The sequence below is a fragment of the Hydra viridissima genome, unplaced genomic scaffold (genome assembly GCF_058129835.1).
Source record: "Hydra viridissima isolate aposymbiotic clone 2 unplaced genomic scaffold, HvirCarnegie_v1 scaffold_2, whole genome shotgun sequence".
Taxonomy (NCBI): Eukaryota; Metazoa; Cnidaria; class Hydrozoa; order Anthoathecata; family Hydridae; genus Hydra; species Hydra viridissima.
Genome location: NW_028324301.1, coordinates 12,294,173 through 12,312,395, shown reverse-complemented (window position 1 = coordinate 12,312,395; position 18,223 = coordinate 12,294,173). Strand labels below are relative to the sequence as shown.

At 29.7% G+C, this 18,223-nt stretch overlaps 1 protein-coding gene across 5 annotated transcripts in view; it reads right to left on the bottom strand.

The window, feature by feature from the left end:
- LOC145197487 (protein SAND-like) overlaps positions 1–17,927 on the bottom strand; it is a 54,610-nt gene extending 36,683 nt beyond the window's left edge. The window contains exons 1-5 of one of the 5 annotated variants that reach the window (XM_090080199.1): positions 17,699–17,855; positions 16,859–16,884; positions 15,924–16,169; positions 15,391–15,473; positions 8,058–8,138 (exon numbers count right to left, since the gene is read on the bottom strand). In XM_090080199.1, the coding sequence (XP_089936325.1) occupies positions 8,058–8,138; positions 15,391–15,473; positions 15,924–16,006 (247 nt within the window). In that variant the 5' untranslated portion in view covers positions 16,007–16,169; positions 16,859–16,884; positions 17,699–17,855. Of the gene's footprint in view, positions 1–8,057; positions 8,139–15,390; positions 15,474–15,923; positions 16,543–16,744; positions 16,769–16,858; positions 16,885–17,698 lie in introns of those variants that run through there. The other 4 variants (XM_090080198.1, XM_090080200.1, XR_016450182.1 and 1 more) reach the window with 4 other exon arrangements.
- Between the last annotated feature and the right edge of the window lie 296 nt (positions 17,928–18,223).

The following is an 18,223-nucleotide window of genomic DNA, read 5'->3' as shown; positions in this document are numbered from 1 at the left end:
AGAAGTTTCGCTCTTAAAAAAACAAAAAATATTAAACACACAGTATCTATGAAATATCTTTGTAAACTGTACTATCATCTAATATGAAGCCTTCACAGCAATAAATAAACAAAAATGCAAGAGCAAACTAAAAACAAACGAGCTGATTCAAATTGGGTTTAGATCAGCATACAATAAAAATAAACACGTTAGATATCTAAATACAAAAATCTATGTAAAATTTTGATAAATATTGCTTTTTTTTGTGAAAATAGTGTTTAGTATTGATTGAAATTAGACATTATTTTATATAAAAAAATAATTGGAAGCTATTATTCAAAATCTGTTAAAAAAACACAAGTTTTAATAAGTGGGCTAAAACTTATTCACAGTACTGTATATATATATATATATATTAGGGTTCGGACTGTCTGCGCAGATCTGCGCAGACAGTGTAATTTGTCTGCGCCAACGACTGCGCCAACAAAATTTATTGCTTTGCAGTCGATTTTTTGAAATCAAGAAAAAAAGTTTTCAACTTAAAAAATGTTTTAAGTAATATTTTAACTTTATTATAAATTCAGTGATTAGTAACAATAGGAGTTTTTAAAGATTCTTACAGTAATAAAAAAATATAATGCTGGCGCCTATTCGGTGATTTCTTGACATTCAATTTCATTGAGAATTGCACCTTCTTTAAGAATGTAATCAGTCTTGTTATTTGTGTCCATTAGCACGCTATTGGTATACAAGAATACCAGCTTTTCAACTCTCTTTCATAAGACAATTTCTTAGTTGCGAGTGAATAAATCAAAAGGTCAACCAAGCTCTTTCTGCTGTAGCCAATGAGCAGATCATTTCATTAATAGGCTTAGCAATTTCGTAAAGAGCAGGATATTTATCACGATCGATAATGCTCCAATAATTTTGCGCGTTTATCTTGAATATTGTTTCCTTTCTTCTCTCAGGCAGTGCAGCCATTTCTCCTAAAAAAGCAATCAATTCATCCTCAGTAGTGTCAGCTATTTCAGCTTTGATCTTTTTGGTGAATTCAACTGTAGCAGTGTTAAAATCGGTTTTATCTTCATTCAAATATAAACCTTGTGCGACATTTTTGGGCGTTAATATGAAAGCAATTCCAATACCTGGTGTAAAGAGGAAATTGAGGCAAGATTGCACTTTTTGTTGTATGTCTTGATTGTCCATATATGAATTGTACATTTGACCAAAGTAATCATACATGAGAGACATTGGAGCTTCATCACTTTCTAGCTTTCTGATCACATTGGAAGGAAATTCAATGCTTTTGACAAGCATAGAGAGACAGTCCCAAAATGGGTTAGATTTTATCAACACCATAACATCAGCAGATGTATTCTTTGGTTGAATTTCCTTCAGTAATGTTCTTTCTTTGTTTACCAACTTAATAAGAACATATTTTGATAGCTGCAGACTGCTCATTGATTTATAATAACTAAACTATGGTGTAGATACAGGCATGGACAAGAGAAATGTTTGCTGCAACTTGTCTTTCATCAAACTTTGCTTTTAAAATGTGATAAATTTTCACATATTTGATGATTTTCTCAGTATCTTTAGCTGTTTTTGTGGCCTCAGTTGTAGAAACTATGTCCTTCACAAGCAAGTTGACTCCATGAGCTCCGCATCCGCTAGCCGAGATGTGTGGATATTTCTCCTCAATGATCCTCTACCCTGATTTCATAACAGGAGTGTTGTCGCTTATAAAACTGGTAAATTTTTGTGAACCAATCTTCTCAATAACATGTAAGATTGCCGTGGCAACTGCAGATGAATTCTGAATGATTTTGAATGTATTTATTGAGGTGTAAAAAAAAAGGCTTCTGATTAGGCACTTTATAATACAAAAATTCACTATGTGATCGCCTCTTATGTTCGTCCAGCCGTCAGACATCAATGTTAAGTTTGTTTCAGATTTCAAAATTTTAATTACAGAAGTAGAACATTTTGTGTATTGTTTATCGAGCAGAGATCCTGATAAGGCTTTAGCATTCAGGATGACAGATGCGTACGATGGATTGAGCGACTTAACGAAATCGTTAAAGGCCTCTGATTCGACTAAACGAAATGATATACCCGTACGGTGAAAGAAATTAGCAAGCTTCGTGTCAATATCATTTTTGAGCTCTTCATTAATTGGTGGATGTACATGCTGCGTCGGTGAATCAGACGTAGACGGAAGTTGCTGAGAATGATTGATAAGATATGACGATTCATAGTTACGCTTAGAAAACAATTTTTTTTCCTTGACACTGACATTTGGACATGTTGATCTTTTATGCGCTGCAAGGCGTTCCTTCGACCATTGAACAGTTTTGTTACATGCTAAACAAGTGCCAGAACGCTTCTCTTGATAAAGATTTGTCAAATAATTTGAAATTTTGATGTTTTCCATTTAAAACATTTTGAATGACGAAAATACACAATTTCTTGATTCTAAATCACTTTAAGTTGTAGTAAGAAACACTCACAAAAGTTTATATTGATTGATTATATGTAGCTTGAACCAAAAAGAAACAGATAAGTAATGAAAAACTCGTAAAAAGTAGATAATTATACAAAAATAATTTCAGACATTTGATTCAGATAATTTAAATTTTTTGTTTCTGTTAAAGTGTCTGCGCAGACGTCGGCGCCAATGTCTTCGCAGATATGTACATATATTTGTCTGCGCAGATCTGCGCAGACACATTTTCTGAACCCTTATATATATATATATATATATATATATATATATATATATATATATATATATATATATATATATATATATATTAGGGTGTTTCTTATTTGGGGTTAAAATTTTTTTTTTTTGTTTTTCAGTGGGCCACCCAATGAAATGGTTCATTTTGGTGAGAAAATAAATGTGTAAAAATTTCTAGGGGAAGAAAACATTTTTACTGGGCGCTACCAGTCATTGAAATTTAAGGCATACTTTACTATGCGCTCTTAGTCATTAACATAGGAAAAAATCATAAAACTGATGGAGACTGGTGATAATGACTCATTTACTTGGTACACATTTATTCACTTATTACATGCATTAAAAACATCCATTTTCTGTCATTGCATTTCTACTTATTTATTAAAAGACAGCAATAAACATGCTTTTTTAATTTGATTGTAGGTTTATTAAAGACAATAGTTACTGTACTAAGATTAATCACTCATGAGAGTTGTCTTTTTTCTGTCAGGATATTTCTGTCTATATTTTTGAACTACCAGCAACAGGAACTGCTTTTGCTCTTCGTTATTTGTATGTAGTCTATTATATTCGTCCATTAGTGCTACGCCACATTCTGCAATGTCGTTGACAACCTTCATGCTTCGAACAGTGGACTTTACAGTCTTGAACTCATCATTATGTTCCCATTCTCTTACACTGTTTTGAAGAAAGTGTGATGGAAGTCCTGTGATGCTGAAAAATCTTCGTGTATTAAACGTGACAAAGTCCTCCAGTTTCTTTTCTTGGATAACTGAGCAGCCCACAGTAGCCCGTTTCATATGTATCTGATCTGAAACATTGTTCAATGCTTGGACCATCTTGACCTTCGTCTCAGGGCGAACCTTATCATCAAAAAAAGCTAAAGCAACAAGTTCCTCTGATAGGTACCATAGATGCCCTTGTAACTTATTCACAGCAATTTTCGAGATCTCAGGATGCTGGGTCTTGTAGGCATCCAAGTCTTTCAAGAGCTGCAGATCAAGTCTAGGAGCTGAGGTTGCTTCAGGAGATCTGTACCAGGCTGTAATGTACAGTCGAACCGTGAAAAGGCAAATATCCCTTATTCCCTTCTCCTCTCTTTTTGTCAATCTGAATTGGTCTCTAAACATCCAAATCTTCAACGCATACAGTGGCGAGCAAAATAATAGGTGCAAACCAAAAAATTAACAAATACGAGAATATCTTTAAAACAAATAAAATAAAAATTTGAATTTTTGTTAGAACTTTTATTTTATTACATAAATAAACAGAAATTAATAAAAATTAAGTTATTAAATATATATAATATATTTTAATTTAAAAAAAATAAACTCCATACCGAGCAAAATAATAGGTGTAAATTAAAAATTGAGAATGGGAGCCAATAGGGTTGCAAATTATTAATATTTTGTTGCATACCCTTTATTTTTTAATACTTCCGTGCATCTTGACGGCATATAATCCACTAGTTTTCTGCAAACTTCTACAGGAATGCTGTACCAAGCCTCCTGGAGCATCATCCACAGTTCATTTCTATATTTTGGATTTTGTCCAGAAATTTTAAGTTTTAACTGCCTCCATAAATTTTCAATAGGATTTAGATCCGGTGACTGAGGTGGCCATTCTAAAACTTTTACATTATTGGTCGTAAGCCACTCTTTCGCAGCTTTGGATGTATGTTTTGGGTCGCAGTCCTGTTGGAAATGCCAAATTATCGGCATATTTTCTTCGGCAAATGCCAACATGACATTATTTAGTATGTCTACATATGTATATTGGGTCATAATATCTTTGATTAAAAAAAGTGGCCCCACACCGTACCAGGAAAAGCGACCCCACACCATTATATTTCCTCCGCCGTGTTTCACTGTTTTCGCAGTGAAGCGAGGTGAAAGTTCTTGCTTTGATGGTCTTCTTACATACTGTTTTCCATCAGAATTAAATAAATTAATCTTAGTTTCATCACTCCACAAAATATTACGCCATTTTTTGGTCATATCTGGTCCCCGCCAAGCAATATGATTTTTTGCAGAAATTTTTCTTTTCATAATGTTCTTTCTACCAATTAATGGTACTTTCCTCGGAGTTCGAGCTGGCAACTTACTTTCTAAAAGCCTTCTTCTAACTGTCCAAACACTAATATTTTCATTAATTTCATTTAAAATTTTTGTTGCTGGCTTGAATGGGTCTTTTTTTGAAATAATTGTAATGTGATCATCCGTACGCTGACACGTTTTGCGTGGTCTTCCTCTATTCTCACGTGATTTTTCTGGTTTTAAGGCATTTGTAACTTTATTTTGAGAACATCCCATCGTAACTGAAATTTCCTTGTAAGTTTTTCCTTGTTTTCTTAAATTTCTAATAAGTTTTCTTTCTATCGCTGTGCAATGTTTTCCTCGTCCCATTTTATATCTAATTCTAATTTAATACAAATATGATATGTTATTATTTTATATAAGTTGCATAAATATTGACCTTACCTTTATATCAACAACAAATAAAAATAATAAAATGTTTTTAATCCTGAAGCAAACAGGTTAAAATAAACACACACCTATTATTTTGCTCCACCAAATTTGTAGGTTAAATATACAAATAGGGTATTCCCCTCATAAATTTGTAAGAAATTGGAAATATACTGCTCTCTGTTATAATAAAATAAGCATAGTTTGTGTAGCAATCAGTTCCTAGATGTCACTTTATAAAATATACTGTAAAATTTCAATTTAAGTGAAATTTATTATTCACACCTATTATTTTGCTCGCCACTATAAATAGCTTTCGCCATCCAGCGAGCACGGTGTACCTGAAGTTGATGGCTCAGGGTCATCTTGGTTACTAGGCGAGTCATCTTCTTGAGTTATGCTATCTTCTTTAGGGTTATCTTCACCTTCAGAAGATGATGAAAGAACAACTGTTTCTTCTCGAGATTTTCTTGCCATCTCCTCTCGGTCCCTTTTTCGGTTCATTTCTTTTTGTCTTTTTCTTGATACTTCTTCTTGCTTTGCCAATTTCTTATCGACTAGACCCATTTTGCCTCTCCGAATTTTCTCGCTTTGGCATAATAGGAAGTTCTTATCCTCCTGAATGGTGATCATTTCCAATGCGTTGGCATGGGCAATATCGAATAGTTCTGCTAACCCTTTATTCCATTGGTCTTCCTTTTGTTTCAAATAATCTGAACGCTTAGCTTTATTCTCTTTATTTTTCTTCAACTTTTCCCATTCCTTGTAAATGTTTTCGATTTTAGGGACAGCGTGCTTCTTTAATTGCACTGGTATTCGGGCCTTTGACCAAACTTCAAAAACATCATTTGCTGTGGAATGTAATGCTTCCCTAATGCTTTGCTTGGCAATCTGCTTGTAATGGAAGAAAAGGGCCAACACTTCCCTTTTTGATGGAAGCATAACACAATCTAAAGAAGAGGACATCTGTCCAATAAGCCATATCTCCGTTTTCTTTCTGGTAGCTATCGTTGCACTGGTTGATGAAGCCATCATTGTACAGTAGTTACACTAGTTTAACCTGCAAAAGAAGCAATTAAGCATTATAGACACAATTCTGCACACTAAAAGTAAAAAAATTACTAGTTAAAAGAGGTTTGTACGCTAAGCACCAACCACTTTTGTTGCATAACATCATACGCAACATAAGCATTTTTAGGGTACATTTGCGCAATACTGTAGGGTCGGTAGCGACCCCTAAAAATCATTCTAAAAAAAAAAAAAAAAAAGTGCATTACTTTTTTATGATAATGAACCAAATGGCAGGGTGGCCCATGCAAAAATCGAATCTTCAAAAATAAGAAACACCCTAATATATATATATATATATATATATATATATATATATAAGGGTTCAGAAAATGTGTCTGCGCAGATCTGCGCAGACAAATATATGTACATATCTGCGAAGACATTGGCGCCGACGTCTGCGCAGACACTTTAACAGAAACAAAAAATTTAAATTATCTGAATCAAATGTCTGAAATTATTTTTGTATAATTATCTACTTTTTACGAGTTTTTCATTACTTATCTGTTTCTTTTTGGTTCAAGCTACATATAATCAATCAATATAAACTTTTGTGAGTGTTTCTTACTACAACTTAAAGTGATTTAGAATCAAGAAATTGTGTATTTTCGTCATTCAAAATGTTTTAAATGGAAAACATCAAAATTTCAAATTATTTGACAAATCTTTATCGAGAGAAGCGTTCTGGCACTTGTTTAGCATGTAACAAAACTGTTCAATGGTCGAAGGAACGCCTTGCAGCGCATAAAAGATCAACATGTCCAAATGTCAGTGTCAAGGAAAAAAAATTGTTTTCTAAGCGTAACTATGAATCGTCATATCTTATCAACCATTCATTGTATATATATACATATATATATGTATATATATGTATATATATATATATATATATATATATATATATATATATATATATATATATATATATATATATATATATGCGCACACACACACACAAACACAAACACATATATTGCACCACAGGAATCAAAACTTTTGGAAAATAATCAATTAAGAAATTATTGCAGAGCAAGTTCAACTAAATTTTAAAATAATTTTTAATATCACTGTAATTAATATAATTATTTCATACAGAACATGATAGAGATTAGTAGCATTTTTAACATGGATTGACTGAAGAGACTTATCTCCCTTATGCATGAACTTGATAAATACCCAACAGAAAAAAAATTATCTGCATCATTTCAAAATCAACATCAACCATTTCAAAAGTTAATTGAAATGTCCAATTTTAAGTGCTCAAGTGCAAGAAATTCTGACAGAAATCAGTGATGTTTGCATTTTTGATAAAAATGACCTTAAGCGGAACTTCTCTGCAGAAATGCAATTTGGTATGATAGATTGGGGCAATTCCCTCTTCTGATGTCAGGTGTGTCCAGTAATGAACTTAAGACATGCCAGCAACTTATTCTACCAACATTTCCATGACATTTAAAAGCTGTTAAGCAAAGAATTTAAAATGTTTCAGCATCTAGTTCAAAAGTTAATGGGTATAAATCTCAACATGATAAGGTTCTATTGGTAAAAAGAGTTAGGCTTAAACTGCCTGAAGTGGATAGCAAGGTTCATTTCAAATAATAAGTACATCTTCATTATTACTTGAATAGTTTCTCTAAACAGAGTTCTTAGCTAACTGCTGATGGAAAAAAGTTTTGACAGATGAATTGACTGTCAAAAATACTTATGTATTTTTACATTCTTAGACTTTTTTAGCAATAACACTTTTCTATGACTAAAAGTTAACAAGTGTTATTATTTAATTAAAAAATATTGTTACTCACCATCCACTGTTTCATCATCAATACCAGGTTGATTAATTTTTTTAAAATCCTTTATTAATAAAATTTCTGAAGATGATGAACCTATACAAAAAGAATCAAGTTGTTAATACTAAGAACATAAAAGTAAACCAGTTTCCAACATTCAGTAACAACAACTGTTTCATTACACTTTAACTATTAACAATAAATGATTAGGATAAATATTTGCAAAAGCAATTATTCATCTCCTGATGGAATTAAGGGAAATACTTCAATCATTTTTGTACAACCATTTCTTTAAAAAAAAAAAAGCTTTGAGAATAAATGGATTTTTAAGGACAAATAGTTGAAATTTGACACCTTGCTGAGGCCTCAACTAAGTCAAAAACTAACAATGGTAGGTAATTTCACAAGTTGTACAATTTTGATATTGATCTGGGTGCTCAAGGCTCAATTCAAGCTGACTTCAGTAGAGAAAAGAGGATTATATGATGTGTGTATTTGCAGGACATATCTACCTGAAAGCATACATCTCTGCACTTCAAGCATTTGGTGCTCCCTACAGTGACTTTCTGCTGCTCAAGTCTCTTCTTGAGTACTCTTTTTATTCATTCTACTATCTCAAAGCAAATATTGCAGAAGTTTTCCAATCATTTATGGTAACTGTCAGAGGAACTTGTTAGCTTGGCTTTTCTTTGAGAATTAGGAAGATATTTGTAGAGTTAAGTTATTGACCCTGCTTTAAATGAACAACTTTCATATGGATCTGTTGTGGTTGATCCAGATTTGTGGAGGGCTGGAGATGATTTTAGGCAAACTAAGGAACAGTCATTGAAGTAATAAATGACCATGTTGAATATCGAGTTGCATGGAGTTAATTCAGGAATAAAGTGGAGCTTATGGAGTTTATTCAGGAATACAGGGACTTGTTGACTCACAATAAACCAATTAGAATTCCTCCAGAAAGTTGTTGAGGATCATCTTTGAATGTATCCAACAGCAAGAAAGAAACTATGTCAGGAGTACTACATAAACAATAAATTTGTAAATCATTGAACTGACAATATAAAGGGTGCAGAAAAAGTTCTGGCAATTTTAAATTTTGCTGTTTTTGTATTGATATGTTTTTTAGTCAAACATTTTGATTGCACTGGTTTCTATATGAAATTTTGATCCAGAAAGAGCCTTAGTGATTTGTTTATTTTCAGTTGTGATTACTTTATGGATTGTGAAAATCAACATGTTACAAACGTGGAGTTGTACAATGTGGGGATGCAGACGACTGACATTGTTCAAACAACTGTGTTCAAGCAGCGAACCATATACAAAAGAAAAGAGATCTTTTTTTTTTTGCTTTAAATTCTTTTGTTAAAAGCCTTAAGTAAAGTTTTCAAATATGATATCAAGTCACCATAACATTAGATATGCTACAATGCAAATTTATTTATTACATTTTTTTTACTATACATGGTATATTTAGTGTTTGTGCGTGTATATATTTGTGTACTTTTTATTTTTTAGCAGTTAAATATAATATATAACTAATAATAAGCAACTAATTGTATCATGGCAATATTTCATACTCACAGTAACATTGACAACTTTACATTTGGACAAGGTTCTAAATTTCCAACTGCAATGATTCCTACAAAAAGAGATGTGAAATATTGCTATTATGTTTAATGAGATGAAGATGCTAAAGGCAAAGGGTCAGGTTCTGTTCATGAATGTTACAGACTAGTTACCACTGAAACTGAAAATATTTGGCATAATATTCAGTTTTCCAATAATTAAAACAGAGGGAGTTTTCTCAAAAGTATGCAGATTAATGAAAAAGCATCCAATTTAAATGACTGCAAGACTTAGAAGAAATGCCAATTTTTATGACAAATTGAAAGATTTTGACAACATGTTTCATACATATTCATGTAATTGTTATGATTTAGGAGTAGAAAGAGAGAAATGAAGATGTACTTTTAAAGTGTTAATAAAGTGGGATGCATTTCTTAGGCAGAAAAAAAGCACAAATCAACTTGGTCTACTTAATTGTGCCTATACATCTACTTTAAAAAAACCGAAACTCAGAAAAAACAATTTGTAACAAGGCAAAAACAGTTAAATGCACATAAAAATGTTGAGAAAGACATGGATAGCATTACCAATGACAATTTGTATGAATCTGAGGAAAATATTATATTAGATGAATCTAATAATGAATATGACAAACTATAAGAATCTTATGTCTTAAAAAAATCTAATCAAAATTGGTTTCATTACGAAGAACTAGGAACCATAACAGATCGTTATTGCGTCAGTTGCAGAGCAACTGCTGCTATTATCAATGCAACTCTAAAAGATATGTGTATACTAAATGAATCAATATGTTTTGTAGGAAAAAAAAAAAAGAGAGACTTCTTGTTGGACAAAAAAATGTAAATGAGAGAAAAGGTGAAAATTTGAAACTATAATGTATTGTTTTTGCTGGAAAAAAAGACAATACAATAACAACTGCAGGGATAATTAAAGAAGAACATATTGCAATTGTCAGAGAACCAAGCAGCAGCAATATAGATCATCTAACACCTGATAATGAAACTTCTTGCTGCATTGCTAATGAAATTCTTCATTTAATATTTGAAACTGGCAGTAGTGGTTCTTTAAATGCTCTCTTATGTGATGCAACTGTAGTAAATACTGAAAAATTTGTAGGAGTGATGAAATTAACAGAAATAGAACTTGATAGACCAATGCAATAGCTCGTTTGTCAACTCCATTTGAATGAATTTCTCTTTAAACATGTATTTGAGTTGATTGATGGAAAAACTTTTGGCCTTGGATCATTTAAAGGAGAAATCGGTAAAAAAATAACAGAGGACTTAACTAATTTAGCAGTAGTTCCTTTCAAATATATCAATGGTTCTTTTCATTTAATTCCTGATAATATCTTTAGTGAACTAAGTTCAGATCAAAAATATCTTTACAGTATCTGTTTATCTATTCAATCAGGAGAAGTTTCAAATAAAATCTCTAAAAATTCTCCTGGAAACACTTATCATGCTTGGTGGCTCACAAGAGCAAATCGTATTCTACGCTTATACATTTTAATAGAAAAAGCCAACAAAAAAACTTATTGACTTGGCTACAATAATTATACAATGCTATGCACCAGGATGGTTCCAAATTAAATCAGATTATTTTACAATCAATTGCACACAAAATTTCTGGTATCTTGCTCAACTAACTAAAAAATGCAGTTTCTGATACAAAATATAAAGAGGTAATGGAGCAAATTTTGAAGGAATACTCATATTTTGCTGACCCAGAGAATACTTTATTGGCGATGATAAACAATGAAAGAAAACTAGTTAAAACTACAGCCATTCAAAAGCTGTAGTTTTAACTAGTTTTCTTAAATTCAAAGGCTATAGCTTTAACTAGTTTTCTTAATTAAATGCAATAGACTTTTTAAACTTCCTACAACGTTAAATCTTGGAGCCAAAGATTACTATGAATTGGTAAATTGGGACATTGAGGAATTCAAATAATAGTCACGAAGGCATTAGAAAATAGATATGGCCATAAAAAAAGCGTCACAAATTTGTAATAAACTGTTGGAATCCAGGGAAAAAATGACTAAATTTAATTGAAAAGCACAATAGAAATAAGAAATTTATATAAAGATGCAAACAAATTATAGCTTTTTTTAAAATAGATTTTCTATAACCTATAAAAACTTTTTACACTAACTTTTCATTTCTAAAACTTTTTAGTGCTTATCTGCTTAAAAAAAGGCAATATATGAATAGGAAGCATTTTAAAGCTTATATCCCTTATTCTAATATAATATAACATTTTCGTAGTATATCTAAATCATTACAATAATATGGTATAAAACACAATTAAGATAAAAGTTGCTTATACCTCCTTTTTCTCTAAAATGGTATAAAATCTGATTTTGTGTGTGACCCCTACAGAGGCTAGAACAGACCTCAAAACTGCTATACATACAAAACTGCTATACATATATAGGAACCCCTCACAATATGCTGGTTCTTAAAAAAAAAATTTGACCCACCCTAATATATAATGTCATGAAACATTAAAAGGACACCGGAAGGACTGCAGATCATCCTCAAACCAACTACTGCAATCACTCTGGAGAACATCCACAAGGTGCGATGCTGAATTGATCAGAATCCTGAGACGCCATTATGACAAGTACTGTCTGCAAGGAGCTGTTTTCAGGCTTTTGGGGCAAAGAGGTCTGGCTGCCTAATTTGCCTGATCTTAACACAAAAATTACTCCATCCTGGAAGAAAAAATCTCGGGAACAAGATATGCCACTGTGTAAGCCATGCCTGAGATAAGATAACAGTTAAAAAATGTGCAACCATCATCAAAAATTTTCCAAAGCATGTAAAAAAATGTATTGAAGCTTATGAAGGTAATTTTGAGCAATTGTTGTTATTTTTTTGTTTATTATTTTGCTTATTGCTATTATTATCGCTCTAATAAACTTTGTTATTTCATTTAGTTGAAAAACTTTGTTATTTATACAGTATTTTCATGCCTTTGAAATTTTTGAAAAAATTGCCAGAAGTTTTTCCACACCCTGAAACTCTGGCCAAAACTGTGTACTTAGATTGCAATAAAATTGTGTTATATTTACATTTAGTTAATTAGGTAATACAAACATACATGCATATATATATATATATATATATATATATATATATATATATATATATATATATATATATATATATATATATATATATATATATATATATATATATATATATTAATGCATGTATGTATACTTGCTCTATCATACGATACTACTGGCTCAGTACAAAGCAAAGCAAGATCAGGCTGGAAATCAAAGTTAAACTACTGGTTAAGAAATTCTTTAATACAAGAATTTAAAAATCTGAAGATTACTGAAACAAAAATTGCAACAAATGTCAAAGAATAAATTGATGTTCAATTATCAACACAACTTTTTGAACATTCTAAAAAGTAGTAGTAAACATGGTAAATTACACAGAAAAAACCAAAGGACAGTAAAATTTGAAAAACAGAAGTTGAAAAAAGTATTTTATTTACATGAAACCTAATTTGAAATATTTTTTTTGTAACACTAATTGCAAATTGCCAGACATACCAGTTGACTCAAAAAGTTTAATGGCGACAGTTAAACTTATTCTGATTGACAGAGTTACAAGTAGGCTCTAGATAATCAGTATTGAGTCTCAGTTCTTGTTTGGTATTGATATGATACCTTATAGAATCAATATTAATGTCATGCAATATTAGTATTGAAGGTATTGGTTATATTGGAATTAACTCATATAATTGATAGCTACTACATAATCAGTGTTGTGTAAGTTGATACCAAGAAGGATGGTCTTGAATAGTATGGTATAGCTTATATGCTAATGTTGATACCATCAGTATCAATTTGATACCACACGATACTGATAATAAAAGAATCGTATTGTATCGAATGGTCGCATGGTCATGTTTGATATCAATAAGAAAAAAAAAATGAAAATGTGAAATTGTAAGTTTATTATGAATAAAATACAAATAAGATTTTTTAAGCTTTTGGAGATTAAGTTGATTTAACCTATACTTATCTATTTTTTGAAAAATCCCAGATTAAAGATGTTGTAGGAGGCATGATGAATGATGATTAGTTTACTTTTGTTGTTGAATATTACACACATAATAAAAGACAATACCAGACAAGAATTGATAGCATGCGAGATTTAATTAAAAGATTGATACCAGATGAGAAATTAATTCACAGAAACAATACCACACAAGAGATTAAATTAAAACTGTGATACCATATGAGGCTATAATTTACAGAAACGATACCACATAATTAAGTTAAAATTATAATACCATATGAAGCATTAAATGATAAATATGATATCATTTAATATCATAAGATACCACAAGATCCTTGAGAATTTTGATTACAATATAATAATATAAATTTACTATTTCAAGTTACTTATTGTTTATAAAAATGAAATACAAATTCTCGTGAAGAACCAAGCTGTCATACCAAATGATACCATCAGTACCAAAATGAAACCGATATAACCAATACTTTCAATACCAAAATTGCGTGATCTTGACTTTGATACTGTGAGTATTGTATCGATACCAGACAAGAACCAAGATTCAGCATCGATTATCTAGTGCTTGTAACCAATACCACGCTATTTGAGACCATTCCCCTTGGTATTGACTCAATGATACCGATCATCTAGTGCCTAGTTACAAGTACTAAGAAAAGATCAGCTAATTGAAAAAGCTGACAGATAATATCTTTTTTGCTAGTCATTTTGTTTGCTAAATTTACAACAAACTGTCAACTTATAAAGTAAAGTCAGATGTGCCTAGTGATTTATAACCAAGTTCTTGAGTTCTCTTTCTGTATTTAAATTTAAGGTATCACAATTTTAAAAAAGAAATGAATCAATCCCTTTCATAATGTTTTCAAAAATGAATTTTGGATTCAAGAAAAATGGCAAAACCTAAAGTTATATTTTATTTGAATAAACAATTATATCTTACTGTTGATTGTACAGGATTGTTTCAAGTTGGTTTTGAACACATTCTAGATGTGACAAAATTTTAGGAGGTGCTATGATTGGATTGCATTTATCTGTGTCAAAAAACTAAATATTCTTGCTTAAAAAAGCCATAGATTGCAATTTTAGACAAAATTATGACATTTAATGATTAATGCAGAACTAATCAATTATAAATACATACACTCTGATCTAAATACAAAAACTATAACCTTAAATCAAGTTTATTTCAATTTATTTAAAAAAAAAAAAAAAAGTTAAAAGTTTATTTAAAAAAAAAAAAAAAAGACAAGCTCATAATCCTTTACCTATAGCTTTTATAACTCTAAATGTCCCAGAAAATTGTTTTTTAAATTTCAGAATCATAACATGAAGAAATTTTTTTTTTAAACAAAATAATAAGAAACTTTTATCTACTAAGAATTTTTTTTTTAAGACATCAAAATAATTTTTTTTTGTAAAAAAAAAATATATATATATAAAAAGAAAATGTATGCTTAATTGCTTAAGGATACTTCATTTGATAGTAAAAAGACTGCCTAAGTTTAAACAAAAAAATCAAATGACTTTTTGACTTATGAAATGCTAAATGACACATAATATTTTTATAAAGCACAAAGGGCAAATATACTACATAAACAATTAAAAGGAAAGGGAATACTATATTATCTTAGATAATTATTAAAAAATATTACTGACTAAACATTTTACTAAACTTACTACTAACTTCACATAAATAATCATACTTGCAGGGTGAAACTCTATGCACTCCTCCATCTCATGACTGAGATCTTCAAATGAATCAGCTGCAAATAATGTGTTAGGGTTCCTGTAATGTAAACAATAAAAAAAAAAAAAGTTAAGTTTTTTAAATGTACATAATATATGTAAAAGATTAAAAGTACTATTTTCTTTCTAGAGTCATTCTGTATTAAATTATCCAAAAGAGTTTGAAAAAGTTTTTTTATATGATGATAAAATGTTGAATATTTGAGAATCAAAGGTTATTCACTTTTGAAAATTTGTTGAATCTTTAAAAACTAGTGTTTTTTGGTTCCAATGGAGCTATATTACAAAAACATCAATTGAATTTTGAAATATGAGGGAGAAAAACTATAAAAACAAGCATGTCAATAATGCTGAAGGATGGAATCTCCACTACTGCAGATAACAGTAGGAGGGATCCTCACCCTTTTAAATCAATTTTTATAAGTGAGATAACTTGGATAATTTGATAAGGAATGATCCTTTATGATTTAGTAACAGTATGAAACAATACCTTGCACCTGGTTCAGTTCCTACTTGCACATCTTCAACTTCTAATTCTTTGGAACTTTCGATTGCATTATCGAGCATAGCCATTTTATATCTTGCAAATTATGAAAATAATTTAATCAAGTTGATGAAAGTGTTTTTATGAAAGTATTGCAGCTTTTTCTGAAAAAACTGCAAAAATGTATTCTTTATCAGTTGTATTCTTGCATAAATTACAATGTAGTTGTCCAAATCTCAAGCTCAATTCAATCTAGAATTTACAGTATATATGAAAGTCTATAGAATGAAATAGATTTCACAACTAAATCTCTTATAGTTATGACAAGCTTACAAGCGATCCAAAGTAAAGAAAAACCCAGTATTATTTAAAATAGTTCAATGAAGCATGCTAATTTATATTATCAGCAATGACAACATAAAAATATGTTGTTTAATGAAGTTTAAATATTCTTAAAAACTCATTAAATTCACAATAACTTGGGTATTTTTCTTAGTTAACTTTAATTGAATCAATTTCCTTTAAATGTTAAACTTAAAAGTTTTTTAACTAGTTTCTTTTTTGCTAACTATCAACATTTTTAACCATTAATGAAATAAAAAAAGTTTTATACAAGAAAAATTAGAAGAGATAAGAGGTTATAGAGTAATAGCAAACTCAAAAGATCAAAAAATTGTTAATCAAAAAAAATTAAGTTATATAAACTTTGTACTTAGCAATTTATTTATATATATATATATATATATATATATATATATATATATATATATATATATATATATATATATATATATATATATATATATTTGCTAATTCTGATTCTTTACTTCCTTTTAAGAAGAATTTTCATTTAAGAAGAGTTAAATATTTTTTAAGTGATTCGCAAAATAACATTGTATTAATTGTAGATAAATCTGATTGAGCAATATATCTGCCTATACTTCTTGCTTCCTGTTCAGCTTTTTACCTGAAAAACAATAATAAAAGTTAGAAAGTACATTTTTTTTATTGTTTGCTCCAAAGCCTATATTTAATACTTATATATAATACTTTAATACTTATATATAATACTTATATATAATATAAGCCTATATATAATACTTGGAACAAACCTATTTTTAGCATTTATGTTATTTATTTTCTGTAAACTTTTTTTTGTAACATAAGATTGCATTAAAGTTTGATTGGTATTAAATTTGAAAATCAAAAAGCAACTGCTATAAATACATTGATTGTCATAATTGTTAAGAGAATGACTATTTTTTTTTAATGAAATAGATCTGAAATGACCAACACTTGTGTCACAAACTTTTTAGACAGTACTTTTCTGCTATTGGGACACAATTGGGATGCTTTACCCTTTTTATTGTCTTTGAAATAGAATCTTTAAAGTAGTTGAAGGAAACTTTACAAAAATTAAATTAATTGAAAGTTGTGATATGATATTAAGAATAATATTAAAACCTTTTTTTTTTTTTCTTTTTGTTAAAAACTATGTTTACTTTAAACTAGCAGCAGAATTTTATTTGAAAAAATGACTAAATAGATACTTTTATAGGACAACCTCATTAAAAAGTTCACAACCAAAAATTTTAATTTAAAATTTTAGTCCAAATATAAACTATGATTTTTATAGTAAACAAAATAGAAAAGATTTTGATGAAGATAATGTAAAACATAATTAACTGGTTTATCATGTTAGTGGTTTTGATACTAGATAAAAAATTCCTGCAGAGGTGGATTAGAGTTGAATTGAATAATTGAACAATAAAAGTACTTACCTATGATATGTATCTTCTGTTATGGAAAATAAACCAACATATAGAAACGTGTTGAAATCCGCTTTTGTCTTTGGTTGAAGGAAAAATCTTACTATAGAAATTACTATAAAATTACTATAAAATTACTATAAAATTACTATAAAATTACTATCAAATTACTGGTAATTAACGAGGTTTAAGCTTTTTCTCTACTTTTTTTTTTTTTTTTTTTTTGTTATATAGATATTCTAAGGAAGGTTTCAGCAGCGTCCGAATAAAACTTTACAAGACAGGTGTAGCGTTTTTAATTTACTGCCATTAAAATTTTACTGCGCAGTAAAATTTCAACGTTGGAATTTTACTGCTATCGTTATTTTTTTACTGACTTTTTTAATATACAGTTTCTGGCGTTTATTTTTTTGGCGTTTTCAAGATGTACAAAAATATTAACTTTCATGATATCAGGAAATACTTGAATGAAAAAAAGTTTCCTGAAGGTGTAAATGAGAGAGGAAAAAAGGCAAACTTTAAAAGGCAATGTAAAAA